General features: G+C 50.1%; 1 protein-coding gene across 1 annotated transcript; it reads right to left on the reverse strand.

Annotated features, from left to right (window-relative positions):
* Positions 1-440: 440 nt before the first annotated feature.
* Cd276 (CD276 molecule) lies at positions 441-17738 on the reverse strand. Its single transcript, XM_029543798.1, has 7 exons — positions 17579-17738; positions 14225-14563; positions 12509-12805; positions 7646-7780; positions 5127-5168; positions 3619-3654; positions 441-2453 (listed from the first exon to the last, which is right to left on the reverse strand). Exons 1-7 carry the CDS (start codon positions 17655-17657, stop codon positions 2431-2433), a joined length of 951 nt encoding a protein of 316 aa, XP_029399658.1. The 5' UTR covers positions 17658-17738; the 3' UTR covers positions 441-2430.
* Positions 17739-18174: the final 436 nt, after the last annotated feature.

Below are 18174 nucleotides of genomic sequence, written 5' to 3' on the forward strand. Positions count from 1 at the left end.
AGAGGAAGGTTCCAGAGGGGAAACCAGGAAAGGGGATAACATTTGAAATGTAAATACATAAAATAACCAATAAATTAAAAGAAAGAAAGAAAGAAAGAAAGAAAGAAAGAAAGAAAGAAAGAAAGAAAGAAAGAAAGAAAGAAAGAAAGAAATCAAGTGACATGCACATCAGTGAGCGGAGTCACTGGCAAAGGAACCTGATTTTGGTCAACCAGCTTTACTTTCCTAAGAGGGAAATTGGAGCCAGGAACCTAAGGAGGCCACTGGGCTATGGAGAGCTAGGTAACCCTTCCCCAGGAGGATGTGCCCAGGACAGATTCCTTCCCTCTAGCACCAAGCCACCCCACTGTTTCACAGATATCACAGGCCATAGGCTATTGAAAGAAAAAGACATTTATTTCTCCCAAAATACACCCAGTTTACAGAGTCCCCATGTTTATTATTTTTAGTCTTTGAGATGGTTTCTCTGTGGAGCCTCAGATGTCCTGGAACTCCCTCTGTAGACCAGGCTGGGTCCAAAGTCAGAGATCCAACTGGCTCTTCCAGGTGCTGGCCAGAATCCCATGTTTAAATTATCCTCAGGTCCTCAGGTACTGGGGTGGGAGAGAGGCCTTCAGGAGGACGTCAGAAGTTCTGTCAGAAGCCAGGTACATACCTCAGCTCCAGAGTAGCACCATGGTAAGAAGGCCCTTCTTGTCCTCAGGCCCTCTTCAGGCTCCAGCTGTTGAGTAGGTCCCAGCACGGCATAGGTTTCTGCCCCGACCCAGGTCTGCATGGCTGTGGCCACCTGCCTTCCAGTCCACATCTATAAAGACTCTGGAAAATACCCAGTCCTCCAGGTACGGCAAGGGGCTATGTTTTCTCCATGTTTCTGGCCCTACCCTGGGCCCTAGGTCAGGGATAGTGTGGGCTGAGGGTGAGGTATCCAGAAGTGGTGGGTAAGTCGGGAGCGAGGCCATGTCCCAGCTGGAGGTAAGGTCTCTGAATTTCCGGCAGGACCCTAGTACCCAGCACAATGCTCACGCCTGTTGTTGGGGTACACTCTGAAGGTAGGTCTCTGTATATTCGATTGTTAATTTTGTACCAGCAGAGGGTGAAATGCTGGCAGGATCTGGTGTTGTTATTTCTATGGCTCACCGCTGGTCTCATATTTTAGAAATACTTGTTTCTTCCACACCTGCCTAAGGCAATCTAGAATTACATCTGATCGGCTTTAATAAAGAGCTGACGGCCAATAGTTGGGCAGGAAGTTGAAGTTGGTACTTCCGGGAAGAGATAGGGACTCTGGGAGAAGAACTGAATCACGGGAGACTTGCTGGCAGACATGGAGGTGGATTGGGAGTGGAGCAGAGAGGTAGACCCGGCCATGTGGTGGGACATAGTGCCAGGATTAGTCAGGATAGAGTAGTTGGGAGAGTGCCCAGCAAAAGGTCTAAGCCTTAAAATATTAATAAACTTCTGTGTCATTATTTATCTAGCTGGTGGGTCTGTGAAAGTCCCACTGGACCCAGTGGTTATTATCAGATGTTAATTTACTAAGAAGGAAAAGGTAACAAAGATTCCCAACATGGGGACACACAGGGTTGAAGGCTGAGCCCCCAAGGGGCCCTGAGAACCAGGGAGACAAGCACCTGCTTCCTGTGAGGAGAACGGGCACAGCCCAGGGAGACCATGCAAGGTGAGTATGTACGTGATCCAGCACGCACAGCTGCAGGAAGGTATCTGTGACCTGTGTGTGTGTGTGTGTGTGTGTGTGTGTGTGTGTGTGTAGGGGGGGTGCCCCATCTCACTTAGTCAGGGAGCAAGACAACAAAAGCTGGGGCCAGATCAGGGCAGGGAAGTCAGGATGAAGACTCGCCGAGTGATGGGATCCCACCCTCAGAACCGAGGTTGAGGATTGGTAACTAAGATACGTCAGGGCCATGGGAGAAAGAACCAAGGGGTAACTGTGCAGCTGTCTTCAGAGAAGTAAGGCAGGGGTTCATCTGAACAGGATGCCCCTTGGAGAATAATAGCAGTTACACAGTCTGCATGGCTTTGGAGGAGCAAGGATGCGGGGGTGGTGTGTGTGTGTGTGTGTGTGTGTGTGTCCATTAGAAGTAAGGCAGATGGAAGAAGGTTCATGCGGTATCACAAGGCCACCAGATGACTCTGGAGGAACATCGAGGAAGAACATCATCTTTGTGTCGTGTCTGTAAGAAGTAAGGCTGCAGGATGGTTTGTGTATCCTGTCACTGGAGAAATGAGGCTGCAGGATGATGGGAATTAAGTCCATTGGAAAAGTAAGGCTGTGGGTGGTCTATGAACCACGTCCTTTGATGAACGGGTAGATCTGTGGAACAGAACCCATTCATTGGGGGAAGGGCTCACATTGAAGCTCAACACTGCCAGAGGTTGGGCCCCCGACCTGGGAAGGGCAGCAGCTCTCGATCAAGCAATTTCTTGTCCATCATCTACATTTCATGTTGGGATAAAAGGAAAAGGGGGAGAAATGCATTAGAAGCTAGAAGTTCTGCTCCTGGTGGTACATCAGAAGTCACATGCCCAACTGGGAGTGTGCACCGTGACCACTATCCAGGAGGCTGTTATCTGTGTGCAGCATAGGTAGGCTAAGGAGTGTATCTCCTTACACTGCTACATTGTATGTACACAGCCAGTATGGCCTGCCTAGTCCATCTGACTCACCCTTCAAGGCCTGGCCCAATTCCCTCCTCTGACCGGGCGCTCCTTTCCGTTCCAATGACCTGAAGAATCACCCCGCAGGAAGCCCTTTCCCTCTGTCTGCCTCCCTGTTGAGAAATGTCCAAATCGGACACCTCTGGCCCTGTTCTTCTCCCTTCCTTTGGGATCTGTCTGTCCTCGGGAAAGGAGTTGTCATAGCCTGCTTCTCAGTCATCCATCTCGGTCACAGACTAGGGCCGAGGTGCTTCCCTGGGGAGCAGGAAAGCCCGTGCTTCACCTTTAGGGCTACAATGTGTAGCAACTCTCTTCAGACACCCAGCTAACATTTCTCAGCAGCAGGGCTCCATTCTTCTATGCTCACTGCCTCCCAACAGCAGCGAGGAGACGATCACTTCCTATGTTCTCTAATAAACCTGCCCACCCACGTGAGTGACAAGGACCACTGTACTGATTAGCCCCCTCCTATGCACCAGAAATGTGACTGCCCAGATGAAAACTACATTTCTAGCCTCACCTGGAAAAACAGGTCACGTGACTAGGTTCTGCCCAATGGGATGTATCTAAAGTGACAGGAGCTATTCTTGGCCAAGCCCTAGAAAGATGTTCCCTGCCCTCCTTCTCATCCCTTGCCTCTGGAGGGGGCATGGCAGCCACAGCAACCCCTTAGACCCAGGCTGAGAGCTTCATATAGCAGGGAACAGAATCCAGGCCCTAGGCTACCTGCAGCTTTAAGATTATCAGCCAGGAGAGGTAGAAATGCCCGGTGTGGGGAAGCCTGGGTAGGACATTTGGGTGAGTGGATGCTGTGTTTCTGGAGCAAAAGCAGAGGTCAGCAGCAGAAGGGTGACCATGGTGGCCCCTCTATCCTGCTTCCTACACAGGCACACACATACACACACACACACACACATTCAATCTCAGGCAATATATCTTTACCTTCTTTGTTTTCAGAGTGTTTCAGAGGCCGTAGAGCTGGAAAAAAAAAAAAAAAAAAAGAACAGAGCTTGTGATAAGAGAAGAATCCTAGGGAGGCAGGTGGAGGGAGAAATAAGGTGGAGATGCAGAAGGGACGGGCAGAGCTTGGCACCATTGAAGTACCAGGGGAGGAACCCCAGAGCCATGCCAAGCCTCAGTTCCCAAGTCCTACCTTCACCCCTCTGAATAAATCCCATGTGCCTCTCCTCCCTGAACCTCAGGCTCCCTTCCTATAGAATGGGGACAAGGACACACATCTGACTAGCTGGAGGTGTGGCAGCACACAAAGCCCAGGCTAGAAATGAGGTGAGATGAGGGGTCAGGGAGGCTGGCATGGTGACAGATGCCTCCTGAGGCCCAGGGTCATGTGGCTGACTGACTCTCTAGCCCATTCTCCTCTCCCTCCCTCCCCCTGCCAACATCTACCTCTGAGCGTGAGAAAGGAGGCCTGATCCCAGGTCCCTCTCCATGCTGGCCACATAGGCACCAACAGGTGGCAAATTAATTGGCATGATTTATAGCAGTCCCCAGGCATGTCTCCTGCCCTTCCTTCTGTGGGAGTGGGGAGGTTGCTGTTGTCAACTGGACCAGTCCAAGATGGCTCACTGGAACTCTGCCTTTCTCAGCAGTGTCTCTCCTGGTCCTGCAGCTGTGGGGCACCAGGACCTCAGCATTCACCCTAAGACCTGACCTTAGCCCAAGACCCTCTGCAAAGCAACGGCTTCTCTAGGCTCTGGAGAGAGCTTCAGAACCAGAGCTTCAGAACAGCTCTCGGGCGCCATTAGGACAGGGCCGGGGGGTATTTTACAGGTGAGGCATGGAAGTCCACAGGGGCAAAGCACTTTGCCAGTGTTGCCCAGCCTCTAAGGAGAATCGGGCTATCCACAGTTGTCTGCTTTATCACAATAAGGGCCACCATAAGCTCTTAACTAGACCCCAGGCATGGTACTGTCTTCTGCATAGACTATTTCATTTAATCCAATGCAGAAACACCTAGAGACCTGTTCTCACATGCATTTCTCTTTTTTGTTTGTTTGGTTTGGGTTTTTTTGAGACAGGGTTTCTCTGTACAGCCCTGGCTGTCCTGGAGTTCACTTTGTAGACCAGGCTGGCCTCAAACTCAGAAATCCACCTGTCTCTGCCTCCCAAGTGCTGGAATTAAAGGCACGCGCCACCACACCTGGCTCTCTCACATGCATTTCTTACACATGGGAAAATAGACCAAAGAGACAGTTATTTGCTGAAGGCTCCTTTTTTTTTTTTTTTTTTTTTTTAAATAAGAGACTTCCTCTCTCTTGAAGCCCTCCTCCCACCCCTGGGAAGTCCTCAGTTGGATGGACCAAGGTAGGCAGGAGACGCCTGAGTGGTAGTTGACCCTGGGTTGGGGCCCTCCATCAGAGGGTATATCAAACCCTTGAAATCTTGTCTCCTGTATCAGATGCCTCCCCAGTTAAGACAGCCAGGCTCACCTGTCTTGGATCCTTCTCCATCTCCATCCTGGTCCTCAGCACCTACAAGGGTGAATGACAAGCTTTCTCAGCTCTCGCAGCCAGCACGCCCACACCTGGTGACTTCTAGTCTGAATGCTGGGTTCAAGGTTGGAGCTTGAGACCAGACCAGAGCAGAACCTTAGGGTGGAATGGGAGGACTGCAGCGGGAAACCCAGCACTTCCTGGTCAGGGCCCACTTACTCAGCTTTGTACCACCTCACAACCCAGCACACATCACCACATCTGGACCTCACTTCTTTGGTTTTTATGTGTGTGTGTGTGCATGTATCTGTGCATGCATATGGAGGTCAGCTGTTGACATTGGGTGTCTTCCTCAGTAACTTTTTTTTTTTTTTTTTTTTTTTTTTTGGTTTTTTGAGACAGGGTTTCTCTGTATAGTCCTGGTTGTCCTGGAACTCACTCTGTAGACCAGGCTGGCCTCAAACTCAGAAATCTGCCTGCCTCTGCCTCCCAAGTGCTGGGATTAAAAGCGTGCACCACCACCACCCGGCTATTTTTTTTGAGGTAAGTTTCTCACTGAACACAGAGCTCACTGATTCAGCTAGAATGGCTGGTTGTGAACTTCAGGGATCTTTCCGTCTCCCAGTGTTACAGAAGCAGGTCCTTTCTGTTACAGTACTACCCCAGTGTCACAGTACTACCTCAGTGTTACAGTACTACCCCAGTGTTACAGTACTACTCCAGTGTTACAGTACTACCCCAGTGTTACAGAAGCAGGACCTTTCTGTTACAGTACTACCCCAGTGTTACAGAAGCAAGCTGCCACATCAGGCTTTTACATGGGTTCTGGGGATCCAAACTCAAGTCCTCATGCTTGCCCAGGGGCTACTTTACTGACAGAGTCATCTCCTCAGTCCCTCTGTACCCCGCTTTAGTGTCCCCACCCATCCTCTATTTGCCACAGCCCACTTAACCACCTATGACCCAAGCATCACTTACCCACAATCCACCAAACTCTGCTCACGTTTTCTTCATACCTACTCACCTTCCAGCCGCCACTACCTGTCTGCTCTCATGTGACAACCACCAACATCCACTCTCTCGCCCATCTACAATCACCAACACCAACTCACATCCAGCAGATGGCACCGTGAGGCGCTGCACACTCTGCACTCCAAGGAAGACACACACTCTTCCCAGTGACACACGAACTAAATGTTCCCAAGGCTCGAAACCTCTTCTCACTCACAGACACAAGACTTACATAGACATTCAATTTCATGCTTGCTTCCGCAGACACACTCATTCCTTGTCACACCCACCACCTTCATGAAACAACACACTGCTGTTTACACCCAGCTGCCATGCTTCCACGCTGACAGGCAGGCTCACACCCACTCGAGTAGGACGTTAGCCTCAAAGTCTAAGGCTAGACCTCTCCTGTTCACCCTCTCACAGACACAGCAACTGTTTGAATCCCAGTTTCCCTCCCAAACACACACTGAAATCAGCTGCCGTCAAACAGCATCAAGAGGTGGGACTTCTGGGCTGGAGAGATGGCGCAGAGGTTAAAGAGCACTGCCTACTCTTACAGAGAACAAGATTCTGTTCTCAGCAGCCACATGGCAGCTAATAATCAATCACCTGTGACTTCAGTTTCAGACCTGCATGCAGGTAAAATGCCCATACATAAAAACTTTAAATTAAAAAATTAATTTTAAATTTTACATTAACTTTGTTTCCTAAAGAGGCGATGCTTCTAAAGGGTGATTAGGCTCTGACCTCGCCACCCTTGCAGATGGGACGGGTACTATGACCTTTGCCCTCTTGCTTTCCACCATCTAATGAACAGCAAGGCCTCTCCAGGGGCAGATCCTAGACACGGTATTGACTTACTCACTTTGTGCATGCAGCTGAGTGTGTGGTACTCGTGCATGTGTGCATGCCTGTTTACATGTGTGTGGTGCACATGTATGTAGAGGCCCAAGGCTGATGTCAGGAGTCTCCTTGGTCACTCTCCATGTTTATTCATTAAGACCAGGTCTCTCAGTTGAACCCAGAGCTCACTGATATGGCTAGTCTGACTGATCCATTTGTTCTGGGGAAGCTCGTGTCTCCTCCTTCTAGGAGCTGGAATTACAGACAAGCTGCCATGCCCACTAGACATTTATGTAGGTGCTAGGGTTGCAAACGCCAACTTTCATTCTTCCGTGGCAAGTGCTTTCTGTGTTCTCCCAGCTGTCTGGATATGGTACCTACAGCTGGAGAAGCAAAAGCCAGTAAATGTCTGTTCTTTACATGACCCTGTCTCGGGTATTCTCCTACAGCTGAACCAAAAAACGAAAACAGTGACATGCCCCAAGACATGCAGGCATGTATGTACAACACGTACACACACACGCACACACACGCATGCATACACACATCTACATACATGTACACACACGCATGCACACACCTACACACACACACACACACACACACGCATGCACACACATGTACATACACGCATGCACACACGAGCCGCTCTCCCTCACCTGCATTCTCCTCCTCACAGCTCTGCTTGATCTTTCTCCAGCACACGAAGGCCAGGGCCACCAGCAGTACCACAAGACAGACAGAGAGCCCCACGGTCACCCACAGAGCCTCAGGGGGGAATGTCAGGGGCTGCCCTAGAAGAGGAAGAAAGAAGCATGAGACCATCTTGTTCTACGGTGTGAACAGGGACTCCCAAGCTCCCTTTACGCCACCAAGGTCAATGATGCTCACTGAGGCTTCCATGGCCAGGGCTCCCAGGGTCACAGCTCCACTCACCCCACCAAACCCTGCCATTGTGACTATGGGTTCACCTCAGAAGGGAAGAGGGGGAGCTAAGAAGCCCAAGGGTGACTAATAACCATGGATAGGGCCTCACTGACCTAGGATAATCGTTCTGTCTTCTAAGAGTCGGGTTCCAGATACCAGCCTTCATCCTTCTGTACCAAGTGTTTTCTTTCTCTGCCCTCCCAGCTGCCTGGGTATGGTACTCTCAAGACAGTAAATGTTCTTTTTTTTTTTTTTTTTTTTTTTAAGTTTTATTTATTTAATGTATATCTGCATGTACACCTGCATACCAGAAAGGGGGCATCAGAGTTTATAATGATATGGTTGTAAGCCATCATGAGGTTGCTGGGAATTGAACTCAGGACCTCTGGAAGGGCAGCCAGTACTCTTAATCACTGAGCCATCTCTCCAGCCCAAATGTCTGTTCTTTACATGACCCTGTCTCAGCTGCACCAAATAAACTAAAACAGTGATGTGCCCCAAGACAAGCAGGCATGTATGGCTGGATCTCTAAGGCTAAGCTGACCCAGCTCCCAGCTTTTCTGTCTATGTCGCCACAGGAAACCCCACTTCGGCCGTTCTCTACAGAATTAGTCCTGACTCCTTCCAGGATCTACATAGTCGCTGTCATTTTTCCCTTCCTAGCAGTCGTCTCTCCAGAGGCCTCCCTCGAGGTTACAGTCCTACCTGGTTTACATCATTCTGAAGGTCAGGCATCAGCCAGCTACAGCCCTGAGTCAGACTGTGGCCTGTTTTTGACAATCCATGAGCTAGTATTAGCTTTTATATCTAGAAAAGAGCTACAAAAAGAAAGGAGAAAAGAAAAAAGAACGAAAAGAAAAGCTATGGTACTCTGCAGATGTAGCTCAGCTGGTAGGCCACTTGCCTAAAACACGAGAAGCTCCAGGTTGGATTCCCAGCAGCACATGAACTGGGCATTGTTTCCTGAGCCCCCGGAATCCCAGAACTAAGGAGGTAGAGGTGGAAGGAGAAGAAACTCAAGGTCATCCTCATTACAGACTTAGTTCAAGGTCAACTGAGACAGTAAGATCCTGACAAACAATCAGTCAATCGATCAATAGTAAAACGGAGACAAGGAGATCCTGCCAATCAATCAGTAGTAAAACCATCAGCAGAGAGATGGAACATGGCCCACAAAGTACTCTCTGTCACTCACTGCACAAAAAGTGTGCCTAGTTCTAAACATAGATGAGGACCTGGAGTGAGAGTCTAAGTCACTCAAGGATCCATTCAGATCTGGGGGAGCCTCACCAATATTCACGAGCAACGTGAGGCTCCCCATCAGATATCTCGTGTCAAGGAGTGAGTGGAGGCGGAGCATCTAAGGTGGGGTTGGGACCAGCAGCTGTTCTGAGCACATCCCCACACGGACTCCACACTGGGTCCAGGGCAGAGCCGCTGCAGGGGCGGGTTGGAGGTGAGGGGGGTGGGGCACTAACAAAGATAGCTGATTCGTTACGCTCTCTGGAAACAGCCTGCAGCCAGGGCAGCTGCGGCCACAGTGGAGAACCCAGGCGGCGGGACCCGCAGCCTGCAGCCAGGAATTGTGGTAAGTCTTTGCAGTAGCTATGCTTTCCACAGACATGGGGTGAGGGGGGCGGGGGCACTGCTGCTCTGAACCCTGGAAGCAGAAGAAGCCATTCCAGGAGCAGAGGCCACAGCTGAGGTGGCTGGCTAGGTCAGTCTAGAGCCCATGTGAGGGTTCTCTGGAAATGTCTAAGATGCCCCTGCAGCAGTGAACAGGGCAGAGCAGCAGAAATATCCAAGGGCCTCCACTCCCCCTGAAGAACTACAGGCAGCTAATGGTCGCCGGGGGAAGGAAATAAAGTGCCCAAGCTCCTATAACTGGCCCCTCACTTGTGCCATAGTGTCACAAAATATAGAGAGACATTAAGATGGGAGGGGGATACCAACTGGTAAACGAGTCTACTCTGAACGCCTGGTAACCTGAGTTCTAGCCCCAGAGCCAATGGTGGAAGGAGAGAACCGATTCCCAAAAGTTTGTCCTCTGACCTTCTCACACACACACACACACACACACACACACACACACACACANACACACACACACACACACACACACATACACACAAAGGTTTTAAAGTAATGAAAATAGGAGGACACTAGTTGAGCAGAGGAAGGGGATCAGACGGAATGACAGGGGACATGAAATGGTATTGGGGTGAGCATGATCAGAATGCATTGTATATATGTGAAATATAATCTATTTGATATGTAATTAGTATAAGCTAATAAAAAACTGAAATACTCAAAGGGAAGGTTCACCCTGACACGGAGCCTAAAGGAGGGTGAGAGTTCCTTCATCCTCCTGGCCAAGGACACAGTCAGTGGGGCACAGACCTACATTCTCAGTGTTGGCTCTAGAAATCGCTCTCTCTCCAGAGATGCCTGGCACAGCATGCTCGACATCACTAACCCCCATCAGGTGGAGGGAGACCAGGCAGAGGACTGAGCATCGAAATCCCAGAATGCTGTACAAGGCAGAGCTGTGTGCAGCCAAATGCAGGCCAAGGGCTCCAAGGTAAGCCAGCTCTGCTCTAATGGAAACAGGAGGCCAGCCGGCGGGGAGGAGAGAAACTGGGCTAAGAGGCCAATGCTGGATTCAGATCCTGGCTCTTCTGCTCGCTGCAGAATGCTGCAAAAGGATCCAAAAGATCCTCAGATGGAGTTTAGAGAAGCTGGGAACCCGCCAAGCTTTGGGCAAACCACAGCCTTTAGCACTTGTCAATTTTCAAAGTGGGGCCCAGCCCCCAAATCCTTTAAAGACACTGTGCTGGTCTGTGGTCTTGGGAGAGCCCCTTTTCCCTGGGCCTCCCTCCGTCTCTTGTCTGAATTGTGCTTGACGACACCAGTCCAAATGAAATCCCTTTCAGTCAATGCTATCTACTAAGGTAATGTTCTCTGAAGCAGGCAACTGTTCTTTCCACATACAAACCCTTGCTTCACAGCAAGCATACTACAGATATCCCAGCCCACCGGGTGCAGGTTGGTCATGAGCCCTCTGTCCTTCCTGATAACCTCCACACATCTGTCCATCTTACATCTCACTCCAGACTCCTTGGTCTTTCTTATAAAAACAAAACAAAAACAAAACAAATCTGTTGTTGTTGTTGTTGTTGTTTTAAAAAAATAATGTTCATGTATGTGTGTATGTGTGCGCGCGCGTGCATGTATTCACACGTGTGTGTGTGTGTGTGTGTGTGTGTGTGTGTGTGTGAGAGAGAGAGAGAGAGAGAGAGAGAGAGAGAGAGAACCCACAGAGGCCAGCAAAGAGCATCTGATCCCTTGGAGTTGGAATTATAGATGTTTGCAAGCCTTGTGATACACGTGTGCTTGGACATAAACTCTGTGGTCTTCAATGATAGAGCATCATGTCTTTTTAATCACTAAGCCATCTCTCCAACTCCAGTGAAACATGGCTTTCCTATGGTGCTCTCTGTAAGATCAAGGTGGTACCTCAGAATATGAGAGAGCTGAGGAAGGGACTCCCTTAGAGGATGCATAGACTGGCTCTCTACAGAGAAGTTCAGTCTTGGGGAGGTCTGGGTGGTACCTTAAAAAGCAAGAGGAATAAGACTTACTCCTGGGAGACAAGCATGAATGGCGGCCACTGGCTCTGAGTTCATCAGGAGAGAAACCCATACAAGGCCCAGCGCCCTCAGCAGGAGAGGTGAGCCGGAACGAAGCCTAAGGTCTACACAGACGATGGCAACCATTGGAAGTAGAAAGCTGGGTGGGCTGGGGGTGCCAGGCAGAAGTTATAGGATGAGAAACACCTGTGACAGACACCCTGACCTCAGAGACATAGAGGACCCTGGGAAAGCTTACACAGCCCAGAGAGAGGCACTGGGGAGCTAGACCTAGCACACAGACCTACCAAAGGACTGAACAGAGACATGTCAAGGCCAAACACAGAGGGTGACTGTCCACCTTGGCATGAAGGTGAACCTGAGCCCTCTTTACATCCCCAAGCACTGAAGGTGCCTACCTGGGCTAGAGCTGACCTGGAAACCAGACATTTAAGAGACTCCTCCAGTGGGAGTCTCAATCTAGCATTTGACCACATGAGGGCAGTAGAGACAACTCTGACTAATGCCAGGGCGGTTGGTACTCCAGTCTGCAGGAAGAAGTGTCCTCTTGGCCCCGATGAGTGAGATCCACCTACAAGGCTCCCAGGGCTTCACAGTTGGACAATAGACTTTTTTTTTTCACACCAAAGAAGTGCCCACTGGAAAGCACACCCTCACGCAGCAGGTCTATGAGCAAGCCTGTGTCTGCCCCAGAATCCCACCCACCCCTCTAGATTCCAGGAAGGTACTTTGTGGTCCAAGTAAGAGACACAAGGACCGTGGAAAACAAATGTGACGAACGATTTATCAGCTCAAGAAAACAAGTCCCTTAAAGACTCCTCACTGGGGAAGGCTTCGGAGTACCTGAAATCTATAGGAACACCTTCACACTGATGTTCCAGTTTAGGGCCTGGGGAAGAGATAGCTGCTCCCTCAGCTCTTCCTCGGCTGACCGTCGCCCCTTACCTGTGATGGTGACTGAGCCGTGAGCATCTTGCTGCAACACCGGGTTGCGTACCAGGCAGCTGTAGGTGCCGTTAGCACCCAGCACCACCCTCAGCACGCTGTGAACATCGAACAAGCCCCGCTCGTTAGCCATCTGGGATGTGGTCACATTGCCAGTCAAGGGCACTCCCTGTCCGTCCTTCCAGAACACCTCGGCCTCCGGATAGCCCTGGTAGCTGGAGCACGTGATGGTCACCATGTCCCCTGGACGCAGGTCCTTGTTGGGCTCCAGGGTCATGCTGGGCTTCGAGTAGGGGGCTGGAGGGTGGCAGAGGGCAGAGAGCGATGACAGTCAGCACGGGGGAATCCAGTGGAGGAAGGACACAGAGGCTGAGGGTCAGGAGCCAGCTCTGGGGCTTTCTTTGATAGTGGTATGAGCAGTGGGACAGGGGAGGGGTTGCATGCAGGGAACAAGGAGGGGGAAATGCTCCCGCCTGTGACTCAGCTGCCACCTGCAGGTTGGCAGCAGCATTGCAAAAGTCCCGGATGCCCACAAACCAGGGGAAGTTGCCCTCATCGGCTATATACATGCACTGAACCCTCAAGAACACATTGCCCTGTGCCAGCGGGGAAGAATGCTGTGCTGCTGGGATAGGCCTGCCCTGGACCCAGCCCCCAGGGAAGCTGCACACCAGCTATTTGGTGTCTGAGTTGCCAGATGAGGTTAAAATGGGCCAGGCTGAAGCCAGACTCGAGGGTGGAGGGTAGAGGAGCATAGGGTGGTGTCACTGTCCACCAGGGACACCACAGGGTCTTCAGAGACCTGGACCTCCATGCCTCCTGGGTCAGAGTCAGAGACAATGCGTTGAGGAGGGATAGGACCTCTGCAGCCGTCCCACAGCCTCTTCTCCCATCAAAACCCAGGCCTTCTTCCTCCTCATTCTCTTGGGACAGACTGAGTCTCATATCTGATTTTTCATAGCAGGCTGGTCTTGACTGACAAGAGCCATCCCTGGGATTCAGATTTGGGGTGATAGGATCATCAGGAGTCCCACAAGAACAACCCCCTTCCCCGCAGAACTCCTTTCTCTCTCCTGTGCGTGACCTGCTGACCCAGATGCATCTCCGTCCTTCCAAGAGGTTTCTACAGCCTTAGAGTCTGGGGAGTCAAGAAGGCCCCTCCCCCACCATCCTATCACAACCAAGCATCTCACTTGTTTAGAGACTGGAGAGAAGGAACTAACTTCCTTTAACTTCAAGTGTAATTGATAAGAACTATAACCTCCCCTTTAAGGTGCTACTTAAAACCAAAAACTAAAAGCCCATGGGGCTTCTGTAGATTGTGACGATCCTACTGTAACACCAAGTACCAGACATCTGTAGGTGCCATTAGCACCCTGGACCACCCTAAGCATACTGTGCACATCAAACAAACCCTGTTCTTTGGCCACCTAAGATTCGGTCACAAGGCCAGTCTGCTGAGCCCTACCAAAGCCTCTGGGCAGCCATGGGAGCTGGTGCATATGATGTCACCTTGTCCCCAGGTTGCTGGGCTTTGAGTAGAAGGCTGGAGGGTGGCAGAGGGCAGGGATCACCAACAGCATCAGTGCAGGAGATAGTGGAAGACGCACAGGCTGTTAGCGCAGGTGCTGGCTCGTCTGTGGTGCAGCAGCGTGTGAGAGGCCACATGCAGAAGGATGAAGAGTGGAAGCAGAGGGTACCCCTCTCCACGCTCACCGGCCACCTGCAGGCTAACAGCAGCGCTGTCAAAGTCCTGGATGCTCACAAAGCAGGTGTAGCTGCCCTCATCAGTTACTCGGACACGCTGCAGCCTCAAGGACGCATTGCCCTGCACCAACAGGTCAGGGAAGAGCGCAGTGCGGTTGGCGTAGGCACTGCCTTGGTCCCGGCCCTCCGTGAAGCTGTGCACCAGCTGTTTGGTGTCTGTCAGCTGCCAGATGAGGTTGAGTTGTGCCAGACTGAAGCCAGGCTCTGGGGAAAAGGAGCAGCGTAGGGTGGCATCTGTGTCTACCAGGGCCACCACGGGGTCTTCAGAGACCTGGACCTCCACAGCTCCTGGGGGGTTGAGTCAGAAGGGGTAGGGCAGTTAGGAAAGATGGGATTTCTCAGGGTCTCTCTCCTTTCCCAGTTACCTCTAGGCTTTGCACATGCTTCCTTTTAGGTCGGAGGTTCAGAGTAAGTTTCTATCTACGTTCCTCACTGCAAGCAGCTATGTGCCACCATGAATTAGAAATGCGACAAGGACCAAGACCCAGGTCGTACCCTGGAGCTCGTTTATGTTGGAGTGGAAGGCAGGCAGTTTGTGATGGACACAGATGTTCATCAGCTCCTGATTAGACTGTGTCAGGGGGTGGGGAGTTGGGGGTGGCTCAGTGTTAGAGCATGGACCAGCTTTGGATTCACTCTATTCTAAAAAAAAGCTGTGAGTGGAGAAGAAAGAGGAAGTACTTATAAAAGACAAAGAAAAAGAAAGAACCAAAGAAGAGGCAGCTTTTAAGCCTGGCAGGTTCTCTCTACCTCCAGGTCCCTTGCATTTCCCTACAGCTACATAAATCTGTATAGGAAGGGTGCATGCAGAAAGTAAATGCCCACTGTTCTCAGTGATCTCCCTTGGGTGAGAGAACTTCATGAGTGCCTTTCCTTCTCTTCTTTTCACAAATAAACATACTTAACTTCTGCAAGAAAGAATGCCCATAGATATGAATGCCCATAGCAGGAGCTCTATGAAACATATGTAAGTGTGTCCCAGGGAGAGGGACCAGCAGGTACAAAGGCCCTGAGGTGCGGACCAGAAAGAGCACATGGGAAAGCCCACTGGAGGCCAGCCAGACGGGGCTTTGAGAGATGCTGGAAAAAACCTGGGGTTTCCCACCTTCAAGAGGATGTCATTACGGAAGGCACTAATTATTAGATATGATCTGGGTGGCAAAGCCTGAAGCTCACCCCGGCTCGTCTATAAAGGGAGACTATATTGTGGAAGGGAGAGAGGGTTGTCGGAAGACCAGCTCAGAGGTCCTTATAAGAAGTGATGGCGATGCCACGGTGGAAAGGACACATGAGGCTGTGAGCACAAGTCAGCGAAAGGCTAAGCACTCGGGTGGCAGAGGCAGGAGGATCTCCATAAATTTGAAGCTAGCCTGGACAACATAGCAAGTTCTAGGCCCTGGAGTGAAGAGCAGCCACAGGGATTGAGCAAACCAGCCAGATATGAGATGCAGCCCAGAGCATTATCAATGTTTGCTGGTGATGAAGGGTAAGAAAGAAGGAATGTGTGGTGATTTAAATGAGAACGTGCCCTGCCCCCGCCACCCGCTCATATGTTTAAATGCTGTTGGAACTGTTTGGGAAGAATTAGGAGGTGTGGCCTTGTTAGAGAAGATGTGTAACTAGCATGGGCTTTGAGGTTTCAAAAGCCTGTGCTCTCCTCTCTGTTTTGTGCTTAGATGTAATCTCTCAGCTACTGCTCCCTCTGGTGTTATGCCAGCCTGCCTGCTGTCATATTCTCCACCATAATGGCCATGGACTTACCCTCTGACATTGTTAAGCAAGCCCCCAGAGGAAATGCTTTCTTTTATAAGTTATAAGAAAATGGTGCCAGGCAGTTGTGGTACATGCCTTTAATCCCAGCACTTGGGAGGCAGAGGCAAGCAGATTTCTGAGTTCAAGTCCAGTCTGGTCTACAGAGTGAGTTTCAGGACAGCCAAGGCTATAGAGAGAAACCCTGTCTCAAAAAACCAAAAAGAAAAAAAAAGGAAAAACAAAAAGAAAGAAAGAAAGAAAGAAAGAAAGAAAGAAAGAAAGAAAGAAAGAAAGAAAGAAAGAAAGAAAGAAAGAAAAAGGGCCATGGAACAGGTTCTTCTATTGGCCCCCGTGCCTTCTATCCTATAAACTTTCCAGCACAAACAATCTTCAAATGAAGCCAGCTAAATACAGCGCCCATAGAAGGCTTAGAAAATTTGTATATGTTTTGTGATTGGTCTTTAACTATTAATTCTACACATACTCTTTCTTAGTATGTGATGTCTAGAGGTTGAAGCTGGCCCTGGATATCTTTCAGTGATCCCATGAAAACTCAGGCCAGTTTTCATCTTTGCCAACTAGACCTACGTGTCTCCTTGTAAGGGACATCTAGGACATGAAACTCAGTCACCCAAAATCCTTTCTAAAGAAGTTAGAACCAGGCCAGGTGTGGTGGTACACACCTTTTATCCCAGCACTTGGGGTGCAGAGACAGGTAGATCTCTGTGTGAGTTTGAGGCCTGCCTGTCTACATAATGAGTTCAAAGACAGCCAGGTACACATAGTGAGACCCTGTCTCAACCAAGCAAACACACACAAAAAGAAGTCTGAACAGGTAGAGATGGTGTTGTCTCTCATGACCACTAGATGGCGCCAGACACTTGGCTTTATTTTCTCCATAGGATGGCTGACTACCTAAACAGGGCATTTACTTAGCCAAGCACTAGGTGGGAATTTATTCACCGTGGGAACTGAGTGCTGTGAACATAGCAATCATCCATTCAGTCGCTGAGGTTAGACCCTGCCTTATGAGCAAGGTGACAACAGGAAATTAGCAAAGGAACCATATGTCAAGTGGAGGTAAATTATAGGAAGAATGTAATAAAGCGCTCGGGGCAGAGGTGGTTTACGGAGGGAAGAAGAGTGCTATGCTGTTTTATACAAAGTGGTCAAGAAAGCATGATGACGCTGGGCGTGGTGGTGCACGCCTTTAATCCCAGCACTCGGGAGGCAGAGGCAGGCAGATTTCTGAGTTCGAGGCCAGCCAGGTCTACAGAGTGAGTTCCAGGAAAGCCAGGGCTACACAGAGAAACCCTGTCTCAAAAAAACAAAAAAAGAAAGAAAGAAAGAAAGAAAGAAAGAAAGNAGAGAAACCCTGTCTCAAAAAAACAAAAAAAGAAAGAAAGAAAGAAAGAAAGAAAGAAAGAAAGAAAGAAAGAAAGAAAGAAAGAAAGAAAGAATGCAAGCTAAGGACATTTGAGCAGCCTGGCTGGAGCCCAGGGAGGAGTGGGCATCCCCACACACCAGCATGACCACGACCCCTCCCCTCACCTGTGAGGCAGAGGCACAGCACCCCCAGCGCTGCGCGCATACACACACCCACACTGGGGCCACCCCATCCTCGAAGCATCTTCCTGTGAGGCAGCTGACAGCTGGGCTCTCCGTGGAGGATGGCTGCTCCTGCCTGTGGAAGAGGAAGAGGGGGCCTTTGTCTCAAAGTTCCTCCAGAGTCCTCAGGATCATCCAAATCTACGTGGGAAGAGGCCAGGAGGCCAGCCAGCCAAGGCCGGTGAGCTTGGGGTCCAGGCTGTGCTCAGGTCACTTTGGCTGATGGGAGAGATGGGAGAGTAAAGGGGTAGACTTTAGACAGACTTAGGGTTCAACTTGAAAAGTCTACTCAGTAACCAGGAGCCACTGAGGGTTCTGGAATAAAGAAACAGCCTCGTCAGGGATACTTTGATAGCATGTGCAGGGGAGATGAAAGGAGCCAGCCGAGTGATAAGACAGGTGTAGATCATAGTGACAGCATCTGAGAGTGTAGGACACGAGAAAGCAACTGTCAGGACACTTGGTTCTGAGACCTGGTTACTGGAGCAGGAAATATGGAGCCCTTTTTTTTTTTTTTTTTTTTGTACGAGGCACGTTAG

This window comes from Mus pahari, chromosome 10, assembly GCF_900095145.1.
Source record: "Mus pahari chromosome 10, PAHARI_EIJ_v1.1, whole genome shotgun sequence".
Lineage (NCBI taxonomy): Eukaryota > Metazoa > Chordata > Mammalia > Rodentia > Muridae > Mus > Mus pahari.

What these genes read in the sequence shown, in the direction of transcription:
- Cd276 (XM_029543798.1), bottom strand. Translation starts at nt 17,657, where the DNA reads ATGCTTCGAGGATGGGGTGGCCCCAGTGTGGGTGTGTGTATGCGCGCA. An exon ending in CGGCTCAGTCACCATCACAG is followed by an intron (nt 7,781 to 12,508) that starts GTAAGGGGCGAC and finishes TTCCTCTTCTAG; the next exon opens with GGCAGCCCCTGACATTCCCC. An exon ending in ACACTCTGAAAACAAAGAAG is followed by an intron (nt 2,454 to 3,618) that starts GTAAAGATATAT and finishes CATGAAATGTAG; the next exon opens with ATGATGGACAAGAAATTGCT.